This window comes from Buteo buteo, chromosome 15 (genome assembly GCF_964188355.1).
Source record: "Buteo buteo chromosome 15, bButBut1.hap1.1, whole genome shotgun sequence".
NCBI classification, from domain to species: Eukaryota; Metazoa; Chordata; class Aves; order Accipitriformes; family Accipitridae; genus Buteo; species Buteo buteo.
In genome coordinates, this window is record NC_134185.1 from 10,211,627 (window position 1) to 10,229,588 (window position 17,962).

Here is a 17,962-nt window from a genome sequence, read left to right on the forward strand (position 1 = left end):
GTTTGTTGGTTTTTTTTTAAAAAAAAAACAAAAATGGAGGAAGCAGCTTTTAATTTCTGGTCTAACTATCGGAGGAAGTGTGTACCAGAATAGTCCCCCCACTTGCAGTAAGCAGAGCACCAGAAGTTCCTGAAAACCTTTGATTTTAACATGAAGCTTACTGAACATCCTCCCTCAAAACCACAAGCATCTGTAGGACTACAAAAAATGTTACATGAGTGAGTAACAAAAGATTCTTGTCACTCTGATGTGCTTTCCTAGAACTTACTTGGTACAGAGCAGGGATAAATATTCTTCTGAATTTGTCTTACATGGGAAAGCTATAGAGGTATCATTACTTTCTGCAAGCTCTCACAAGATATTTCAGACTTGCCAGTAAACATGGCAACAATGCACTTCTTTCAGTGAATCTATGTCTCATGGAATTACTTCTGGAAGTTCATTTGATGAGACATTTGTGATATACAAGTGTGGCAAATAATTATCACTGTAGAAGAGTAGCATGCTCCACTACTTAATTTACATTATTAGTCTACAATATGGATGGTTATGCATTTTTTATAAGAACACATGAAAAACAGGCTTGGTATATACCTACCTGTGCTGCTCGAAGCTCTGAAATCAATTCTGTGAAGCTCTGGTTTCTGGCTGGTTCAGAATCCTGCATGACTCGTGACTGGATATTAGTCTTCTCTATCTTTTCTCTAAACCACAACAGCAAAACTAGTTACACAATGTGGTGACTTGGCATACTAACAGTGGCGTACTAAAAACCAAACACAACCCCCCACCCAAATGGTACCACAAAGTCAATCTGTGCAGGCTCAAAACAAAGAAAGAAGCAACTATGCAGTACATCTTTATACCAAAAATATTTCACCTGTAAGGTGAAATCTTCTCACCTCACCCAGACTTGTTTGTTGGGGCTACACAAGGGCAGGAAACAAAACTTACTCTGCATCAGTGGAACTCATCTACAGGCCTCTCCCAAAGATTTGTAAATTAGGAGTACAGACAATTGCTAGGTTTTTTCCTCATTACTAGCACAGGATGCAAAACTTACAAGACCTACAGTGCAGTGAATCTAATGGTTCCTCTACTACCAGGATCTCTCGTAGCCCCTGATCTACCGTGTATCTTACAACAATAATCAAAACATTTTGACATGTGAACAGAGCCACAATACCAGAACAAGCGTAGTGTGTATATATATATATATATATATATATTACACATTCTGATATGAATAAGAGTATTAGAATTTTAGCATTGAAATATTCCCCAAATGGAAGACTCTAGTCTTCCCGCAGGTATGCAACATCAGCAAGAAGACTAAGAATGAAGTGCCCATAATCAACATAAATCAATTCTCAAAAGAAAAAACAAAACCACAAAGCCAAGAAACACTAGAAAACATGTACCTGACAGACTCTGCAGTGATTCTTCATAAATAAAATAATAAACACAGTGAAAATGCCAGAGATTTTAGGTTAGATGTTTAAATGAGCCTACCTTAGGTCTATTAATTCAGACATTAAACACTGATTCTCCTTAAACATTCGTTCCTCATTTTTTTTGTTTTGGATTTGTAGCTCTTTCATTTGTTTGTATAACCTCTCATTTTCCTAAGTTGAGAGAAACAAAGTATGTTTATAAATTACTGTTTTATTGAGTTCAAAAACAATTGCCTATGACTTGCATAGCTTGCCTACGGAAACAGTGGAAGCAAATTCTAAATATTTTATTACTAGGTTTTTAAAATGGATATCTGCTTTTATTATCTTTACGGTAAAGTAGTATACAGTGACCTCTACAATCTTGTCCAAGAATCTGCTCACTCTGGAGAACCTAAGCCAGTTTCTCTACAAAGCTATCCCAACTATATTCTAAAAGGACATACATGGATGGGTGCTGACAGACCAGAGCTCAGCCTGCCCATGCTCCAATCCTGCAGACGCAAACCATCACCAATTCGAGATGCTCACAGCCATACTAACAAGACATTGTGCCTACACCAAGGAATGCTGCTGAGCACCAGCTGAAAGCTGGTTAAACTAACCTATTTGATTATACAGCTGCAAGCATTCAAAAGGATTATTAAGCTTGCATTATCTATTTCTACACTTGACTAAGTAATAAAAATCTGGCACACTAATAAGGTTTCCTTGAAATCATCTTAAAAGCAGAACCCTCTAGATTTCTAATATTGCTTAATAATACTAGTTTTCTACTACATTTGGGACAAAAAGTTTGTGGTTCTTTATCGGCCATAAAGTATTTTCCCAGTTCTCAACTGAGAAGTTGGCATATTTTTACAATTTAGAACAGCTACATGGAATTGTGGAAAAACTTAGCCCAAACTAGACATATGTGAAATACTTTTTAAACATGCAATACATGTTTGCGCTTCACACCTAAATTTCATCCACTTTTTAGATAACAAAATAACGGTTTTCAACAGAAAAGTAGTAACCATTAAACAATTTTGTTTCTGGAACTGGCTAGAACAAAGCTCAATATGCTGTGTGGTATACCTGTTGATAACCTTGAATAATGACCTCTTGATCTTCAATTTCTTTTTGTATTTGTGCCAGTTTTTCTTCAGTGACAGGAATTGTTGCTGTATGATGGGTCCATCTCTTTTCTTGACTCAGCTCTTCCATACTTCTTAACTTTCAAAAAGAAAAAAAGACACACAATTAATAAAGTTTTGTTAGCAATATGGAATTCTCTACAAGACTACACTTTTATAATATAAATAGGTCAATCTTTTCATTAAGATATGAAAGGAGACCAATGAGCTAGTCTTCTTATTGGAGTTTTACAGAAGCGTTATGAAACAGGAACAAAGTATAAAAAGTTTGGGAAAAGTTAAGAAGAGAAGAGGGAGGGTAAAACTTTGTTATGTATGTAGACAGAAGGGTATAGTAGAATAACCCCAGGAATATGCCATATAGATAAAACACAACATTGAAAAATGCATCAAAAAAAATAAACAATACCTCAACATATAGTACTTATCTATAACAAGTGGTATCTGTTAATCTTTTGTTTTTTTGGTTTGGGGTTTTGTTTTTTTTTGGTTGGTTGGTTGTTTTTCGTTGTTTTTTTTTTTTTTTTACGTAAGAGTGAGTTAAATCTTTGCAAAAAACCTGCTGCGGAACTCTCAAAATAGCAAACTAAAGGAACTCAGGATAACATAGTTTATCTTTAGGAAAAAAAGATCATGTCTTTTCTGCAATAAATGTAACAGCTGGTATGCATTTACAAACTAGCTGTGTGTAAATCTGGATTTTCTGCTCATTAACAACCCATGTAAAATACCATTAATTTAATTTTCAGAAGCAACGTTTCTTCTGTTCTATAGTCATGGGATACAAGATGATAAAGTACCTTACTCTGAAGAACATAGTTTTCCTGACCCAACCGAGAAAGCTCTTTTTCATGCTGAGTTTTCAATTCTAATATCTTTGTCTCTATTTCTTTCTCTTTTTGTGAAACTGTGCTGGTTAGCTGTTGAATCAAATCACGAGCTGTGTTCAGGTCCTCCTCTGCAACTTGTACTCGTTTTAGCAAATATAGTTCTCTATCACAACTTTTGATAGGAGAAAATGATAAATCCTAGTGAAGAGAAAAATTCAGGGAAACATTACATCGAGCCGATTGTTTACCAAAAATTCCACTCATCAATTTTATTTAACTGGCTTGTCTGGCTCTCAGCAACCACACAAGGCACTTGAAAATACCCCACCCTCCCCCAACATTCTAATAACAAAACATCCTGCATTGTGATAATTATTAACGGTCTTGACAAATAGGCTTGCAAACCAAGTTATACGTACCATAATTAGGAGCATCACTGATTTTTACTTACATGCTGATATTGCCTGCAATAATCCACAGCCTGGTGTCCAAGATTATTAACAACTGGTTGCCCAGACATAACTCTGTTAATACTTCCCGTCAGAGTTGATTCATTTGTTGCAGATCTTATTATCCTAGTAGCAAATAAGGCTTCTTCATTTAGGCAGAAAGTACAATAGAACAAAATTAAATTCAGAATTTAATGTCCTTTCAAAAATATCTGTTCATGTGATCCACCCCTTAGGCATATAAATTAAGTATTCTACAACCTGAATTTTTAATTAAATATAGCAGCTTGAGAGCAATGAGACATTATGGAAAATGTAGGTTGTTTTTTTTAAAGTAAGGAACTGATGACAAGATAAACCAAAACCCAAGGGAACAACAGAAACAAGTAGCTGGATAATAAATCCTTCATAAAACAAGGTTAACCTTCTCAAACAGAGAAGTGGCCAGGTATCTAAGTATTAGATATTTCTGTATATAGGAATACAATATATTTCAAAGTATGGTGAAGATAAGACACAGCAATTTTCAAAATGGACTTTGGAGTGTAGACAACATAGAAAGACATGCAACATTTATTTGTTGCATCAAATAGCAACTTGACTGGAAATTAAAAATCATGGAAGTTTGCCTTAGAGAGTAACTAACATACAGGGAACTATTCATGTATTAGTCTTCTGCAATACAGATAGTAACTACAACTGCCATTTCATTTCTGCCTATAGCAATTTAAGCTAAGAGCTCCTGCTTAGGAATGTTATACCTGAAAACAAACAGACAATGATCATTTTCCAAATTTTATACTTTGTGCATTTCTCACACTACGCCCTCACAAAGATCCTCCCCTAGCGCTGACGATTAGGGGATTATTTGATTCAATGCCATTCTCTTCCTAGCTCTAGAGGTCCCTGCAGAATGCATCCCAGTGACATTAACTTCTGAAGTCACCTGAAATTGCTATGGAGCATGGTTATAGCTAGAGAGGGAAGAACATCTTTGAATGAGGCTAGTGGCCTCATTTTCTCAGGACTACTTATTCACCTCACGACCTCCATCTGGCTGTACACCCTCCTTTTCTTCAGGGAGCGCCACAGAAATGCACTGAGGAACTAAGGTCCCTTAGTTTGACAGCTGCCACTGAAGCATCTCCCTAAGATGGGCAACATAATCCTAAACTGCTTTTCCCAACACTACTTACAGAGTTTTTAAAAGCATTACATGCTCAAAGCGTGCTAAAACCTGGGCATCTATGGAGTTATCTTCCCATGCCTCAGGGACAGCAAACACTGTCTGCAAAGATGCTAAGCTGAATTATCTAATGAAACTCTTTAGGCTTCACCCAAAAATAAAAAAGTTCGGTCCTTTACTTGTAACTCAGCTTTCACAGGACAATATTGGTATTCTCCTTTCCTTAGTGTTACAAGAGATGTGAATAGAAAAATAAAGCTTTCTTTTTAGTGCTTTCTTTGTATTCTAGGAAAGCAAAGATAAAAAGAAGCTGAGAATAGAAACTTGTCATCACACACAGAAGTTAGTGTGTCAGCAAATCTTCGCATTTACTGTAATGAAAAATTTAACTTGTAGATACTTATTTCTATTTCTCTTTTTGTATTGTTTTGGTCCTACTGGTGAACAATAGGCAAGTCTCAAACATAGTGGTGGTATATGTGAATAGAAATGAAACAACACTACAGTGCAAAGCTTTATTTAAAAGTCTCTCTTCCAGCAACTTCATGCTGATACAGAAAAAATTCAGTACATAATTGCATTTGGGTTTAGATTTCTTCTACAACATTTTGAATTTTTTTTTTTCTTTTGTTTTTTTTTTTCCAATGTGACGCATGAAGAGTAAAGCTCTCTGGCTCTTAAAACCCAGGCTTCTTATGATAGACTTACCTTTAGATCTTGCTCTATCTGCAGGACTTCTGGCTTTCACACTGGTCTTTTTGAAAGTTTCTTTTGGTGCTTTCTTTTCATTAGCTGGAAAAGACTGTTTTGAGAGTGAACTGGGTTTCCCATACCCAGAACTTCTAACCACCCCATGAGGACCATACGAAGATTTCTTTTTATGTAAAGGTGCTGGACTTCTGATATTCTTATGTAACATTGGTTTAGTTGTCATTGATTCTGATCTTTCATTCTTCAAGGAACGAGACCGAAGAGCCTGTGATAAGAGCACATTTCTTTAAAACAAGTTTTAGGCTCTAGTGAGATCTGAAGGTAGCTTTCACTACTGAAAAAACACAGAACCAGTTACCAGAATTACACACCTGTAAGACTCGGGGTGGCAGGAAGCATTATTTTAAACCAAATTAATAGTATGTAATTTTGCAGAACTTTACTACTTCGGAAGTATATGTAGTGCAATTATTTTCTACCAGCTCCATTTAATTCTTCTGGGAAGTTGTATTACATTACAGGATCTTTAGCTTACCAAAGCAGGTAGCTCATGACTAAGGGCTAATCATAGTGAACACAGAAACCTAGCGATGAAGAGAGGAACAGTGGCGGGCAGAGGAACACTACTATACCTAATCATTGAAAACAGAGCATGCAATTCCTAAGACCGGCAAATGAGGAAGCTTAGCCTGTTGGCCCTGGTAGAAAACCCACCAGGATGAATCAGCCAAACAACCCCTCTCCCTGCAATGCCTTGCAGACAGAAGCAGTGATTGCCTAAAGGAGCGGGGGGCTAATTTAGGGGATGCAGGGAGAAGAGAATTTGGGGATTCAGGGAGAAGATTTAGGATCGTGTAAATCTTGTTATGGAATGTTTGAGAGGATTGTGGAATGTGCAAAACTTATGGGATGTTTAGGGAAAGGACAAAAACTAGGTGAAGTGAGAGATTAAGGTGGATCAGGTAAGAACAAGTGTGGGAAACAGAGGGAAAATAAGATTAAAGTTTGTGACATGACCAGGTTGCTGGTCAGTACGATTGCCTGACTAAGCCCTACATTGATCACTGCAGTCTCTCCTATATTCTTATTAAACTGTATTTCTAACTGTCCTCTCCACAGGTATGCTCTCTATTCTGAGCCTGTGTGTGTTTATACATGTACCCCCAATCAGAACACGTGCTCAGACTTGCTACTAGCTTGAGCTGGAGACATGGAACTGCAGCAGCCTTGTGTGTCTTGGACTGGGACAGGAAGAATCCCGCTGGTCCCAAAGTCCACTGGATTTGGCTACCTCTAACAATAGCAATGGTAACATGAGAGTTTCAAGAAAAACAGCAACAGCCTCTCAATTTCTAAACATCAGAGCATAACCAAATGACAGGCAGTCTAAAAATATATAAATTTTAAATGTATTTCCATATAATAAAATCTGGTTGATATTACTTACTTGTTTAGTTTTGCTGCCTTGTTGTGAAAGCAGAGACTCTTGTACTATTTTTTCTCTTAGTACATCTGGCTGTACTTCACTGGTCTGAATTTCTTTCTCAGTCACCCTCTGAAAATTATCATCATTCACAGCTGTCTGCAGAAAGATGCTCTCTTCTCTGTTACATTTTTCAAATAAGTTTGTCTCCCAAACCACATTATTCTGGTGCTCTTTAAAGGGCAAGTGGCTGATGAAGTCATTTGTTGTGCTGCCTACCAGTTTCACAGGACTACAAGAGAAAAGAATAAAGTCATATATAATAAGACTTTTGCCCTTTGCTTTTCTATTACTCTGGAAAAAGTGGGCCATTTTTCCTTTAGGTATCAGCTGTAAAGACTGCTTGAATTTGAAAAAGCCAGTAGGCTCCTTTTAAGAACAACCTTGCAGATTTAGTTATACAGATTCACTCCCATGCTGTGGAACAAAAGCCATTTCCCAGTAGTGACTCTTTTTGGAGGTAACAAACTCGGCTACAAGAGGAACAACTGTAAACATGGAATTAATGCTAATATAACAATGAATGGTAATCTCTGCTGGGTGCAGCTATGTGACAAGCTCCCCAAACTCATTTGCTAATGAGCCCAGGGCCTGTGCTTTCTGCTCTAGACACAACTGTTGGAGCAAACTAGAAGAAAGTATGGAGCCCAGGTTAGTAAGAATCGTGAGAGTAAGCAGAATAAGAGGATTTGATCTTAGATTATGGAGGTTGGAGAGCAAGGATAGGATGTGGGCTGAAATCCCTCTATGGAGGAGGGGAAAGAGCCCAAGACTAGGAAAGGAGAGATCCTTGCTATGGCAGCTGCGAGAGTGACAACACTCCTCCAAATGATTTGGCAAATATTGCTGCTTATCACTCAAACAAAGTTTAGGAATCCCTGGTATAAACAAATTAACCCTGTATATTAATTTTGCAATTCACTGTAAATGCCATAATGCCAGTGCAATACATAATGAAATTTCAGTATTTAATTAGGGAAAAAGACAGATGAGTGATTTACTAAGCTGTTTTTCACAAATAGTTAATGGACTTAAGGTACTACAATTCTTAAAATGCATTCTGAAATAAATACCTTTCAGGCTCCACATCAAAACTTCTGGTATTACATGAATGTCCTTTAATTGGTTTCATCAATTCTTCCACAGTAGGTAAATCTAATTAGTGGGAAAAACCAAACCAAAATAAAACAAAAAACCCCCAACAAACCAAGCCTTAGAAAAAAATCTGTAAAAAGGACAACATTTAAAAATATTTCATAAATGGAGTATTAAAGATATTACTAGTTCACTCATTTTTACGTGCTTGTGCAATACATGCCTGCCTTAGAGGTATTTACCTGATTCAATAGTTGACATGTTTTTTGAATAGATGTCATTATTTTGTGAAACACCTTGCACTAAGCATTCCGAGACCACCATTGCAGAATCATGCAGTTTTTGCTCATCAGTGTCTCCCAAAGACTGATCAATATGATGGTATGCTTGGTGTAATGCTTCAATGTCACTGGTGGTTTGTCCATAGGAAGTGCCTGTGAAAAATGCAGGCTCATAAGAGACACTACAGGATTTTCTGTTTTGGGAAACATCCCACTGGAGCCTGTTACTAGCTTGGTCTATTATGTGGTGAGAACAATTATTATGAAAAAAATATTTTAAAATCTCATTTTTACTATAAAATTAAACAGTTGCCAAGTTAATCAGTACATACTAAATAGTCTCATCTACAGTTTGCATGACACTCTAACCCCCTCCCCCACCTCAATATTTTATCAGTACTAAAACTAACAGTGTATGCAATATAACTATTTTAACAGATGCCATCAGAGCCATACTCTGGATATAAGTGGCATACACTGTTGTACAAAGTTTGATAAGAGAACGCATTTTATAATTGTGTTCAATGCTGTCAAAGAAGAATTTTAGCTATGATGAATAACCAAAGGAGATGGTACTTAAAATCAAACTGCAATGTTAAAAGCAACTTTACAATAACCAAGTGTAAAAAGGTGTCTTTTTAGCAGAAACATGACTTTTTCCTGAAATATTTCTTCCTCCTTTCAAGATTTGTTACTAAAAGCCAAGGGCTTCACGTTCACTGATAACCTAAGAACAAATGAAGACATCAGAGCCACCTATTTTACTAAAGTAAGATTTTGGAGTTTGGGTTTTGTTGTGTCCTTTTTTTTTTTTTTTTTTTTTTTTAAGCAACCCTTACCTGCTTCATTCATTTCAATTCCACTGACTTCTTCAGGCAGATAATGTTCACCTAGAGCTACATCTGATGTTTCAACAGCCTTTTGAAGTTCTGTAGTTGAATCTTGTGAATCAAGTAATACAACTAAAACCGAGAAGATAAATGTTAAAGAAAACACAATTCTCTTATTTATACTCTGTCTACACTGGAATTAGAAGTATATCAAAGCTTATCTTGATGTCCTAAGCATGCAAAAAATGCTATATAGATTATTCTAATGCCATTAACAGTAAACTGATTAACTCTGATTGCAAGCATCAAAATCCAAGTACTGACTAGATGTAGTAAAACAAAAAATTACACTGATGATCACTTTGAAGTGCTAACATATAGATTAATTTTTAATCATTTCAGTCCAACAGACTTTCAGTAGAACACAATAAAATCAGGTGAAAAATATCAAAATAGTAAAAATCAGGTACGAAAGTTTCAAAAAATTACATTTAGTATTCTCCTACTTATCAAAGTTTATATTTTACCTTTAGCCAGCATGCCAGCATTTGCTTCTTCCTAACAAAAATAAAGAAAAACAATTACTTTTTGAATTTCAGGAAAAAAAAAAAATCTGGAAAAACTTCAAAAGTTGGTCCAAAACCTAAGAACAGTTCTTAGAACTAAGCAGTTGTTGGTGCTCCAAGAATATGCACTTCTCTAAAACTCTCCATAGCATGCCAGAAGGTCATCAACATCCTGTACTCTATAAACCCTCTCACAAGTGACTGGGAACTAAATGCTACTATGCAAAAATGGAATAATATTTTTGAACCTCCCTGGTTCTCTTATACTGTAATTTAAGGAAAGAAAATAATGTAGTAGTAAGTACATTACACTTCCATTCTAGTTGGTCTCTTCAAACGTTTATTAGAAATATTACCCTAACAAACTTACTTAAAAAGAATTTAAAGAAAACATTTATCTGTTATAGATGAACACATGGTGCTCTATAGACTCCTTTCAACAAAAAACAAATCAGAACGTGTGCTCCAGGAATGCACCTCATGTATTCCACACCAAAAGACCTGACTAAGCTACTTGACAGTGATACCCCCAAAGCTCATACAGCATAGGTTTTGGGTCCTCTGTCCAAGCTGCTTCTCTGTACAGAACTACTTCCCTCAGTCTGTGTCACTTGTTGGTGTAGACACCACCTTAATAGCTCCGAGAGAGAGATTAATCACTACCAATTCTGGGGCTGAGGTTCCAACCAGAGCTCATCATTTATGCACTCCCATCCACAGTTCTTAATTCAAAGGAGGAGTAAGCAGGAAACCCTGTGAAGAACTTAATCCTTTCAGTGATTTATCACAGGAAAGTGTATATTCTTAATAGAACAATATAGTCCCAGGACGACTATATTCTTTTCTTTCAGCTAGTACTTTTTATATAAATGTTTACTATATTTACAATTATATATTGCAGAGCTATTACAATTCATGCAAGTAATATAAACATTTGGTAAGTTATACCTGTTCTTGAGGACTTAAATCAACTCCTGACGTGATGTTCTGATTCTCCTGACTTCCCTCAGTTTTAAAGGCAGGATTAGCATCTGTTTCTTCTTCAAAATCTTCACTGTAGCTGCCTGAAGAGTAAAATAGACATCAAATAGAATGAATCTTCAAGGAAGATAAACTAGTAAGGGAAAGCTATTTCCTCTTCCCCAATCTCTCGTCTAAGAGCTACTGCCACTATTACTCCTTTCACAAAGGCAACAGAAAGGCTTTGAAACTGGGTCTGGTACTAAAACTACAGTAAAAGTCACACATAATATCTCTAAATTTGAATGAAGTTTGTCTTATGATCAGATATACTTTACCTCTGTCTCCTCAAGGTGTATTTGAATTGACCCCTTTTATTCAATCACTTTCTCTCACTTACGGGTGAAGTGATGCAATTCCCCCCATAGTAAACAAATTACTCTGTACATCCACTTTGACAACTCCAGCAGTTTTTAGGCTCAAAATCTGTAATTTTGCTTCCTCTGACCTGCGTTGGTGGCCCAACAGCCACTCTCAAGAGTAAGCATTATTTAAAAACACAAGTGTGTCAGAGAACGTATTTTACAAGCAAGCCAAATGTTGTTCCTTCGGTTACCTAGGTCCTTCCACAAGTTCTAATTCCCTGTTGCCATATCTCCTCCACTCAGCTCCTGTGGTTACAGGCTTCAGTGTCTGCACTATCTGTAAACCTTAAATCTAGAAGCATCGCAAACCCCTGGTTTATAATGTGTTCTTTCTGTGTTTTGTCACCAATACAACTGACACACAGCCTAACTCATATGTAAACACTACTCTATGAAAAGTAACTCTTTCAGCATTCTCTTTGGGTTTGGACCATGAGAAGTCTGATGAGCTGAAAATAGCTTTCTCATACTGACTTAAGACATACACAATGCTTATAGTATTGCTGTACATGTATTATCCACTACTTCGTTTGCTATTTCATGAAATAGCAGTTTGGCAAAGACTAAACCAAACCATGCACAACACACAGACTGGGCATTCCAGGTATTCCATAGAAACTGTTCTCCTAAAAATCAGAAGTATCAATTTCATAAAACTGACTGTAACAATCAAGTAATTTCAACCGTTTTGTTCAGAAAAAGAGTACCAAATTGTTGTAGCATTTCTCCTACAACTATCATGATCTCTTGCAATCTACAGAGTAATCAAACTTGCAAGGAGAAAAGATTTCCTGCGATTAAGGTTTACAAATACAGCCTCTTTACATTTGGGAAATTCAAGCCTGACAACAGGACCTGTCAAAAGTTCAGCTAAATATATGAATTTGAAAATACAATATGTTGGTTAAATTACAGGAATCCACTCTATCATATTTTAGCAATGAAGAGTGAAATAAAGAGAGACGACAAGTGAAAGACAAATAAGCAAGATGGAAGGAGTGTAGCGTGGAAATTTGGGAAAAAGATCAGGTAAGAGTAATACTGCAGATTACAGAGATTAAACTCAGGTATGAAAAGACAGTACAAAAATACAGATGACTGTTAAGACAGTGGAGTAACTAAAACATTAAGATGTATTCCAGCATCAAGGTCATTTTTTCTTCAGTTTTTGATCGACAGTTGCTTGGGGGTTTTTTTGCTGTTTTTCTTTAAGACACTGGTCACAATAGATTAAAAATCTACTTCAAAACAGAAAAGCACAAACCAAAAGCAAACCCCTGAAACCCTCTGTCTGAACACCAGCTGCACAGTCATAATGCAAAGGCAGACTAAAAGGCTGATGCGAGACTACAGATAAATGCAAATAATTAATAGGGAAATTACAGTAGCTTTTAGATAAATACAAGCTTTACCCACAACACTCAGGGTGATATGGGAACAGAAGTCAATCGGTTTACATATTACTCAGAACAAAAAAGTTCAGTTAGGATGCTGGACTGTCTTGTGAATCTGAAACCTAGAAAGAGTCAAGTTTTCTGACTAGCTCCAAAGGCAATGCAGAGTACAGAGCAAGCTATAAGGCTGTAGTACTACCTCCTCTTTCCAGATCTTTAAATTACATCCCACTACAAACATGAAGATCCTTCGCTATCCTCTGACACCCTGCTGTGATGTTTTCTGAAGACTTTGCATTTGAACTGGAGCACTAATCCACAGCTTTCACTTCCGTTATTCTGTTTCATGAGGTTCTTACAATTCTTAGTGTACACACGCTAACAACAACAAAAATTCAAATTAACAATTTAGAAAGATGGTATTACCAGATTTCTCTTCATGTGAGGATTCCTCTTCTCCTTTTTCATTTTCTTCATTTCTGAGAAACAAAATGAAAATTTTACTCTCTTCTTGGACAGCAAATAAATAGTCCTTTTTCTCCAATTCTAAACTTTGATACTTCTTAAAATTAGCAATAAAATTAAAAACCTGAATTTGTCTACCATATCAATCATAGGTAAGAAAGGTGGATAAATGTCAGCAATTATTAAAATAAATATTTAAATTTTTACAACTGTCCATAGTTAAAATTCTCAATCTAACTCTTAAAATTACTCCCTTTCTGCACTCCCTCCAACATCTGTATTAGCTTCTCAAAGAAAGTATCAACAGGTTTGCTTCCTGTTCTGACCTTCTCATTCTGCATTAACAACAAAAAAACCAAACCAACCCCCCCCTTCTCCTTTTTGTCCCCTTCTCCTGTAAAGTTAAAGCTTTGTCCTTACCTAAAACCTCTCGAGAGTTCTGACGCTCCAACTGTTTGCATATTGGAAGTTGCCTTTGCACTCAGCATTTTTGGCAACAGCATCCTGAATTGCCCCTTCATCCATTTCACGTATGTTTGAACTTATTTTCACATAACTGATTGTAAATGGATTGCCCTAGTCTCTGAAGATTTTGTATCTTTCCTCTAGATTAATTTGTAACATCATGTCTAAGGGGACACAGAATCTTTCCTGATCTACTTCCTTGTTATTTTCAGCTGTTAACTTTTCATTTAGTTACATCTTACAATTCAGAATGTTAAATCGACTTGTAACTATTGAGTTATGTACAAGACTGTGTAGCTATCTCCACTCATCACCAAGTCATGCTCTCACCTTATTCCTTTCTTTTATTTCAGCTCACTTCTGTCCTTGTCTTCCAAAAAAACCAAACAACCCAAAACAAATAAACCACAATAAACAAACAAAAAATTGACTGAAATCATACAGGATCTTGTCCCACAAAATCTCAGTGGCCATGGTATTCAGATACCCAAGTCACATATGCCCACTAATATAGTCCACAACTTTTCTTCCCTCTAAATTACCGTACAAATGGTGCTAGTAATACAGAATCATTGGAATCCAGCTCTTTATTTAATCTTGAATAATCAATAGTAGAGGAAGCTTCTTGTTCAAGTTTGGCAAAGAAGATCTCTTTTTCTTCTTGTTCTTCCAAGGTATCCAATCCAATTCCCACAATACTTTGATTAGGCCCAGAAGCTAAAACTGAATCTAAATTTCAAAACAAAGAATAAACTAATTGTGTCTGTGCTGTACATCCACATAGAATAGTCATAATAGTTAATAACTATAGACAGACTCACAAAATATTAACAGTATCCAATAATCACAAGTTAGTACCAGGAGCCTTCAGCTCACGAGACGCAGCTGAAAGCAGTGAAGAATCCTGTCTTGCAATGAATTAAGGGAAACAGTTTGTAACAATAGTTTATTCAGATCTAGATAACTTCACGAAATGGCTGCACTCTCAGTTCTCACCATTTGTCTCCAGGCTGTCTTTACTTAAGGAGACAGCAACCCCATTACTTTTCTGAAGCTGCATTTTTTCCACATGTGTATTCTCATCAGTTTCCCCCACAGGTTGTGAAGCATTCTGTATCTTGACAAAGCTTCCATTGGCTCCAAGCATTCCTAGGAAAAAAGTTGTAAGAGTCTTGACTATTATCTAAAAGCTATTTGTGTCACACTTCAGTCTTTTAGTCATTTTCCAGAACCACCGATTTTAAGCTCATGTTGCAACTGCAAAGATACCCAGTCTCACAAGTCACATTCATCTAACTTCAGTTTCTAATATGAGATATGTAAACCTTGTTTAATTACAATTAATTAGTCTATTATAGACATTTTCTTCCCATTCTTCACATTTGCACGCAAACACATAGTTCAGCATGGGGCAAATATAATAACTGTAAAAATTGACTTACTGTAACCATTACTTATGGAGGACAATCACACACACAAATCCTGTACAGAAATTAATATTTCTTTGTTAAAAGCCAATTAATTTTGTTTGATCTACTACCCACAGACTTTTGAAAACTGTAGCCATTGGCCCAGCAGCTCCTTTTCATTTGTTGCAAATTAAATGCTTCAAGGAAAAAACTAGTAACCAAAGGTCACTGATGAACACCCAGTGCTTCTATTCTGTATGTTTATGCAACTACAACATGCAGTTGCTCTCCTTACTGTTTTTTCATTGTTGTGAGGGTTCAATATCATCTTACCAACCTTATGTGTGAATTCTACTCTCAGACAGAACACTGCCTTATCCACTTCCTTATGGAAAATTAAAAGCCAAATATTGCTGTACATTACTAGTTAAAAAGCAGTACCAAGTTCCTTCTACCTGCCCTTAACACACACGCACATTTATACTTAGATTCTTCTCCTTAGGAGAAGGGCTAGGAGAAAAGCTGCATATGCATTTTATCCAATGACATATGAAATGATTTAACAGTTCTCACAGAAGGGAACAGAAACCGTGTCCATCTTTTCCAACACGAATCTCCAGTTGGTAAAACAAACTCAGAATTTTTTGTTCTGTCTGGCCAAATGATGTTTGGACTGTAGCTGTGTCCTGGTACTGAAAATACCAGGAGGGGTGAAGACAATGACAACAGCCCATTTCCTGCTGGCAGGGGACTGCAGGAGATGTGTACATCAATAACCCCTCAGATCAAGAACACTAAACCAGTCTCTCACGTGCTGATCAAGCGCTTCAACTGGGCTGTTACTCTGTCCTCTATACAGGTCCAGCCAAGTTCCTTTTAAGAAATGCTATACTTGCCTAGATCACGACAATGGAGAATCCTCTCCCTTCAGTACTGAAGATGTAACCAGGGTGAGGCGGGGTGGGGAAAGGAGAAGTCTGAACACCTTTTCCTTCCCTACTGGGCAGCCCTTAGCACGTGCATTCTGATTATAAGAGCCTCTCTGTTAAGAAGCAGAACAGGTTTTTTTTTTTCTTGACTTCAATGACAAAGTCCCCTCGCGCATTTTATTGGGAGGCTAAGTGTATAAGATTCTACATCCTGGAAACGACTTCCACATTCCTGTATCTAACTTCAGCTCTGTCCCCGATACAGAGCTCTGACTGATTTGCCTTCCATGCAACAAATAAATGTCAGAGACATTGTCCAAAGGTCAAAGCTCCACGTGTATATACAAAGTTAATGCCTACTACATTGAAAAGTATAAAATGAAAAGCTCAAAGTGCTGAACAGAAGTAAAAAGCACGAATAGTCCTTTTCTCTGGTAGCTAAGTGCAGTAATTTAGAGTAATTTACCCAGACGGTGCTCAGTTCTAGTTATCAGGACTGCAAACAGAAGTCTGTCTGCAGCTGGGTCACAAAATTTTTGCAGAGCTTTAGATTAGCCGTAATCTCACCAGACCTCCAAGACCCTATTTTTCAGTGAAAATATGTTAGTAGCCTCAAAGATAAAAACTGTTACTGCCCTCCTATCTAAGATTTGCAAGAAAGGAGATGGGAATATACTTCAGTAAAAAGACAATTAGAACTTTTAACAGAACAAGATTTTAGAAAAAAAAATTTTCCTGAGTTGTTTTATTTAAATCACCTCAAACGCAATGAACTTTCTCACAGACTTTACACTGATCTTGCAGGTTTCATAGGATTTATGTAAGCTATCGAATATTTTTTAAGTATTTTGCCAGTTCAAACCAGACCAGAGCTTTTTTAAAAAAAGCACCTCCCATAGTAATCTGAAAATCAAATACTGCTTTGCAGCCATTGAGTTTTGCAACTCTGCCACTCCCAATTCCCAGATTACAGGGGATACTACCATTTCTAATGAAGGCAAGAATGCCTTCTTTTTTATTCGCCCTACACAATCTGAACTCTGAGAAACCTGTTAAACTTGGAAAAAATATCAACTTGGATGGATTTCAAAGTCTCTTTTCATTGTGTTTTTTGGCTGTTTGAACAGTCCTACTGATTTCTGTGGGGCTTGCAAGAGTGATTTATTTTTTAGGGGGCGTTTGTTACTTTTCATAAAAACTTCTTGAAGCAGCAGTTTTCCTAACTCCAAAGATTTCACTACCCATATCTTCACATGCAATATTTTGTAAGGCTAATGATATACAGTATTCTTTTTTAAAGTCCTGCCACTTGAAATTAATTAAAATAAGAACCTGAGTTTCACTTAGAAAAATATTTCTAACCACCACACTCACAGAGAAAAGTTTAAAAACATAAATACAAAGGATACAAACCTACAGACAATGACAAACATCTGTTTAAAAAGTAACTTCTTTTCTCCTTAATCTGTCCAGGACTGTCAGAATTGAGCCATTCTACCTTTTTAATATCATATAAAATACAGTAAATTTGTTACCCTCAGAATTGTCTGGACTGTCAGAAGCGAGGCTTCCTTCTTCTTTGTTTAAGTTCAAATCTCTCTTGTCCTTATGAAATTTTTCCAGCATTTTGAATTTAGACAAAGCCTTGCTGCGAGATGCACTGAAGGAAGCCTTAGGGGCAACTACTTTTAAGTGTACACAAACATTTATAAGTTTTTATACATAATGGACAGGGAATAAAGAGAAAAATAAGATGTGAGATTGCAAATTGACACTTCTGAAAGTAATGCAGTTCAGTTTCTTGTAGACTGAATTATTTATAGTTTTCCAGCTATAACTAAAAAATAAAGTTAATACTTATAACTTCTGAGAATAAAACTCTTTTTTTCCC

The 17,962-nt window shown here is 36.4% G+C and overlaps 1 protein-coding gene across 12 annotated transcripts in view; it reads right to left on the reverse strand.

Annotated features, from left to right (window-relative positions):
* The window catches only part of CEP162 (centrosomal protein 162), a 54,610-nt gene that overhangs the window by 23,560 nt on the left and 13,088 nt on the right, over nucleotides 1-17,962 (reverse strand). For all 12 annotated transcript variants that reach the window (XR_012653041.1, XR_012653040.1, XM_075046541.1 and 9 more), the window contains 15 exons: nucleotides 14,730-14,882; nucleotides 14,276-14,462; nucleotides 13,230-13,282; nucleotides 10,973-11,088; nucleotides 9,986-10,016; nucleotides 9,468-9,590; nucleotides 8,590-8,781; nucleotides 8,326-8,407; nucleotides 7,217-7,484; nucleotides 5,767-6,034; nucleotides 3,875-4,017; nucleotides 3,394-3,621; nucleotides 2,535-2,672; nucleotides 1,513-1,625; nucleotides 599-704 (listed from right to left, as the gene is read on the reverse strand). Coding sequence is in view for 10 of the 12 variants with exons in the window: in XM_075046541.1 (XP_074902642.1) it covers nucleotides 599-704; nucleotides 1,513-1,625; nucleotides 2,535-2,672; nucleotides 3,394-3,621; nucleotides 3,875-4,017; nucleotides 5,767-6,034; nucleotides 7,217-7,484; nucleotides 8,326-8,407; nucleotides 8,590-8,781; nucleotides 9,468-9,590; nucleotides 9,986-10,016; nucleotides 10,973-11,088; nucleotides 13,230-13,282; nucleotides 14,276-14,462; nucleotides 14,730-14,882 (2,201 nt within the window). In the remaining 2 variants the exon portion in view is untranslated. The remainder of the gene's footprint in view (nucleotides 1-598; nucleotides 705-1,512; nucleotides 1,626-2,534; nucleotides 2,673-3,393; nucleotides 3,622-3,874; nucleotides 4,018-5,766; nucleotides 6,035-7,216; nucleotides 7,485-8,325; nucleotides 8,408-8,589; nucleotides 8,782-9,467; nucleotides 9,591-9,985; nucleotides 10,017-10,972; nucleotides 11,089-13,229; nucleotides 13,283-14,275; nucleotides 14,463-14,729; nucleotides 14,883-17,962) is intronic.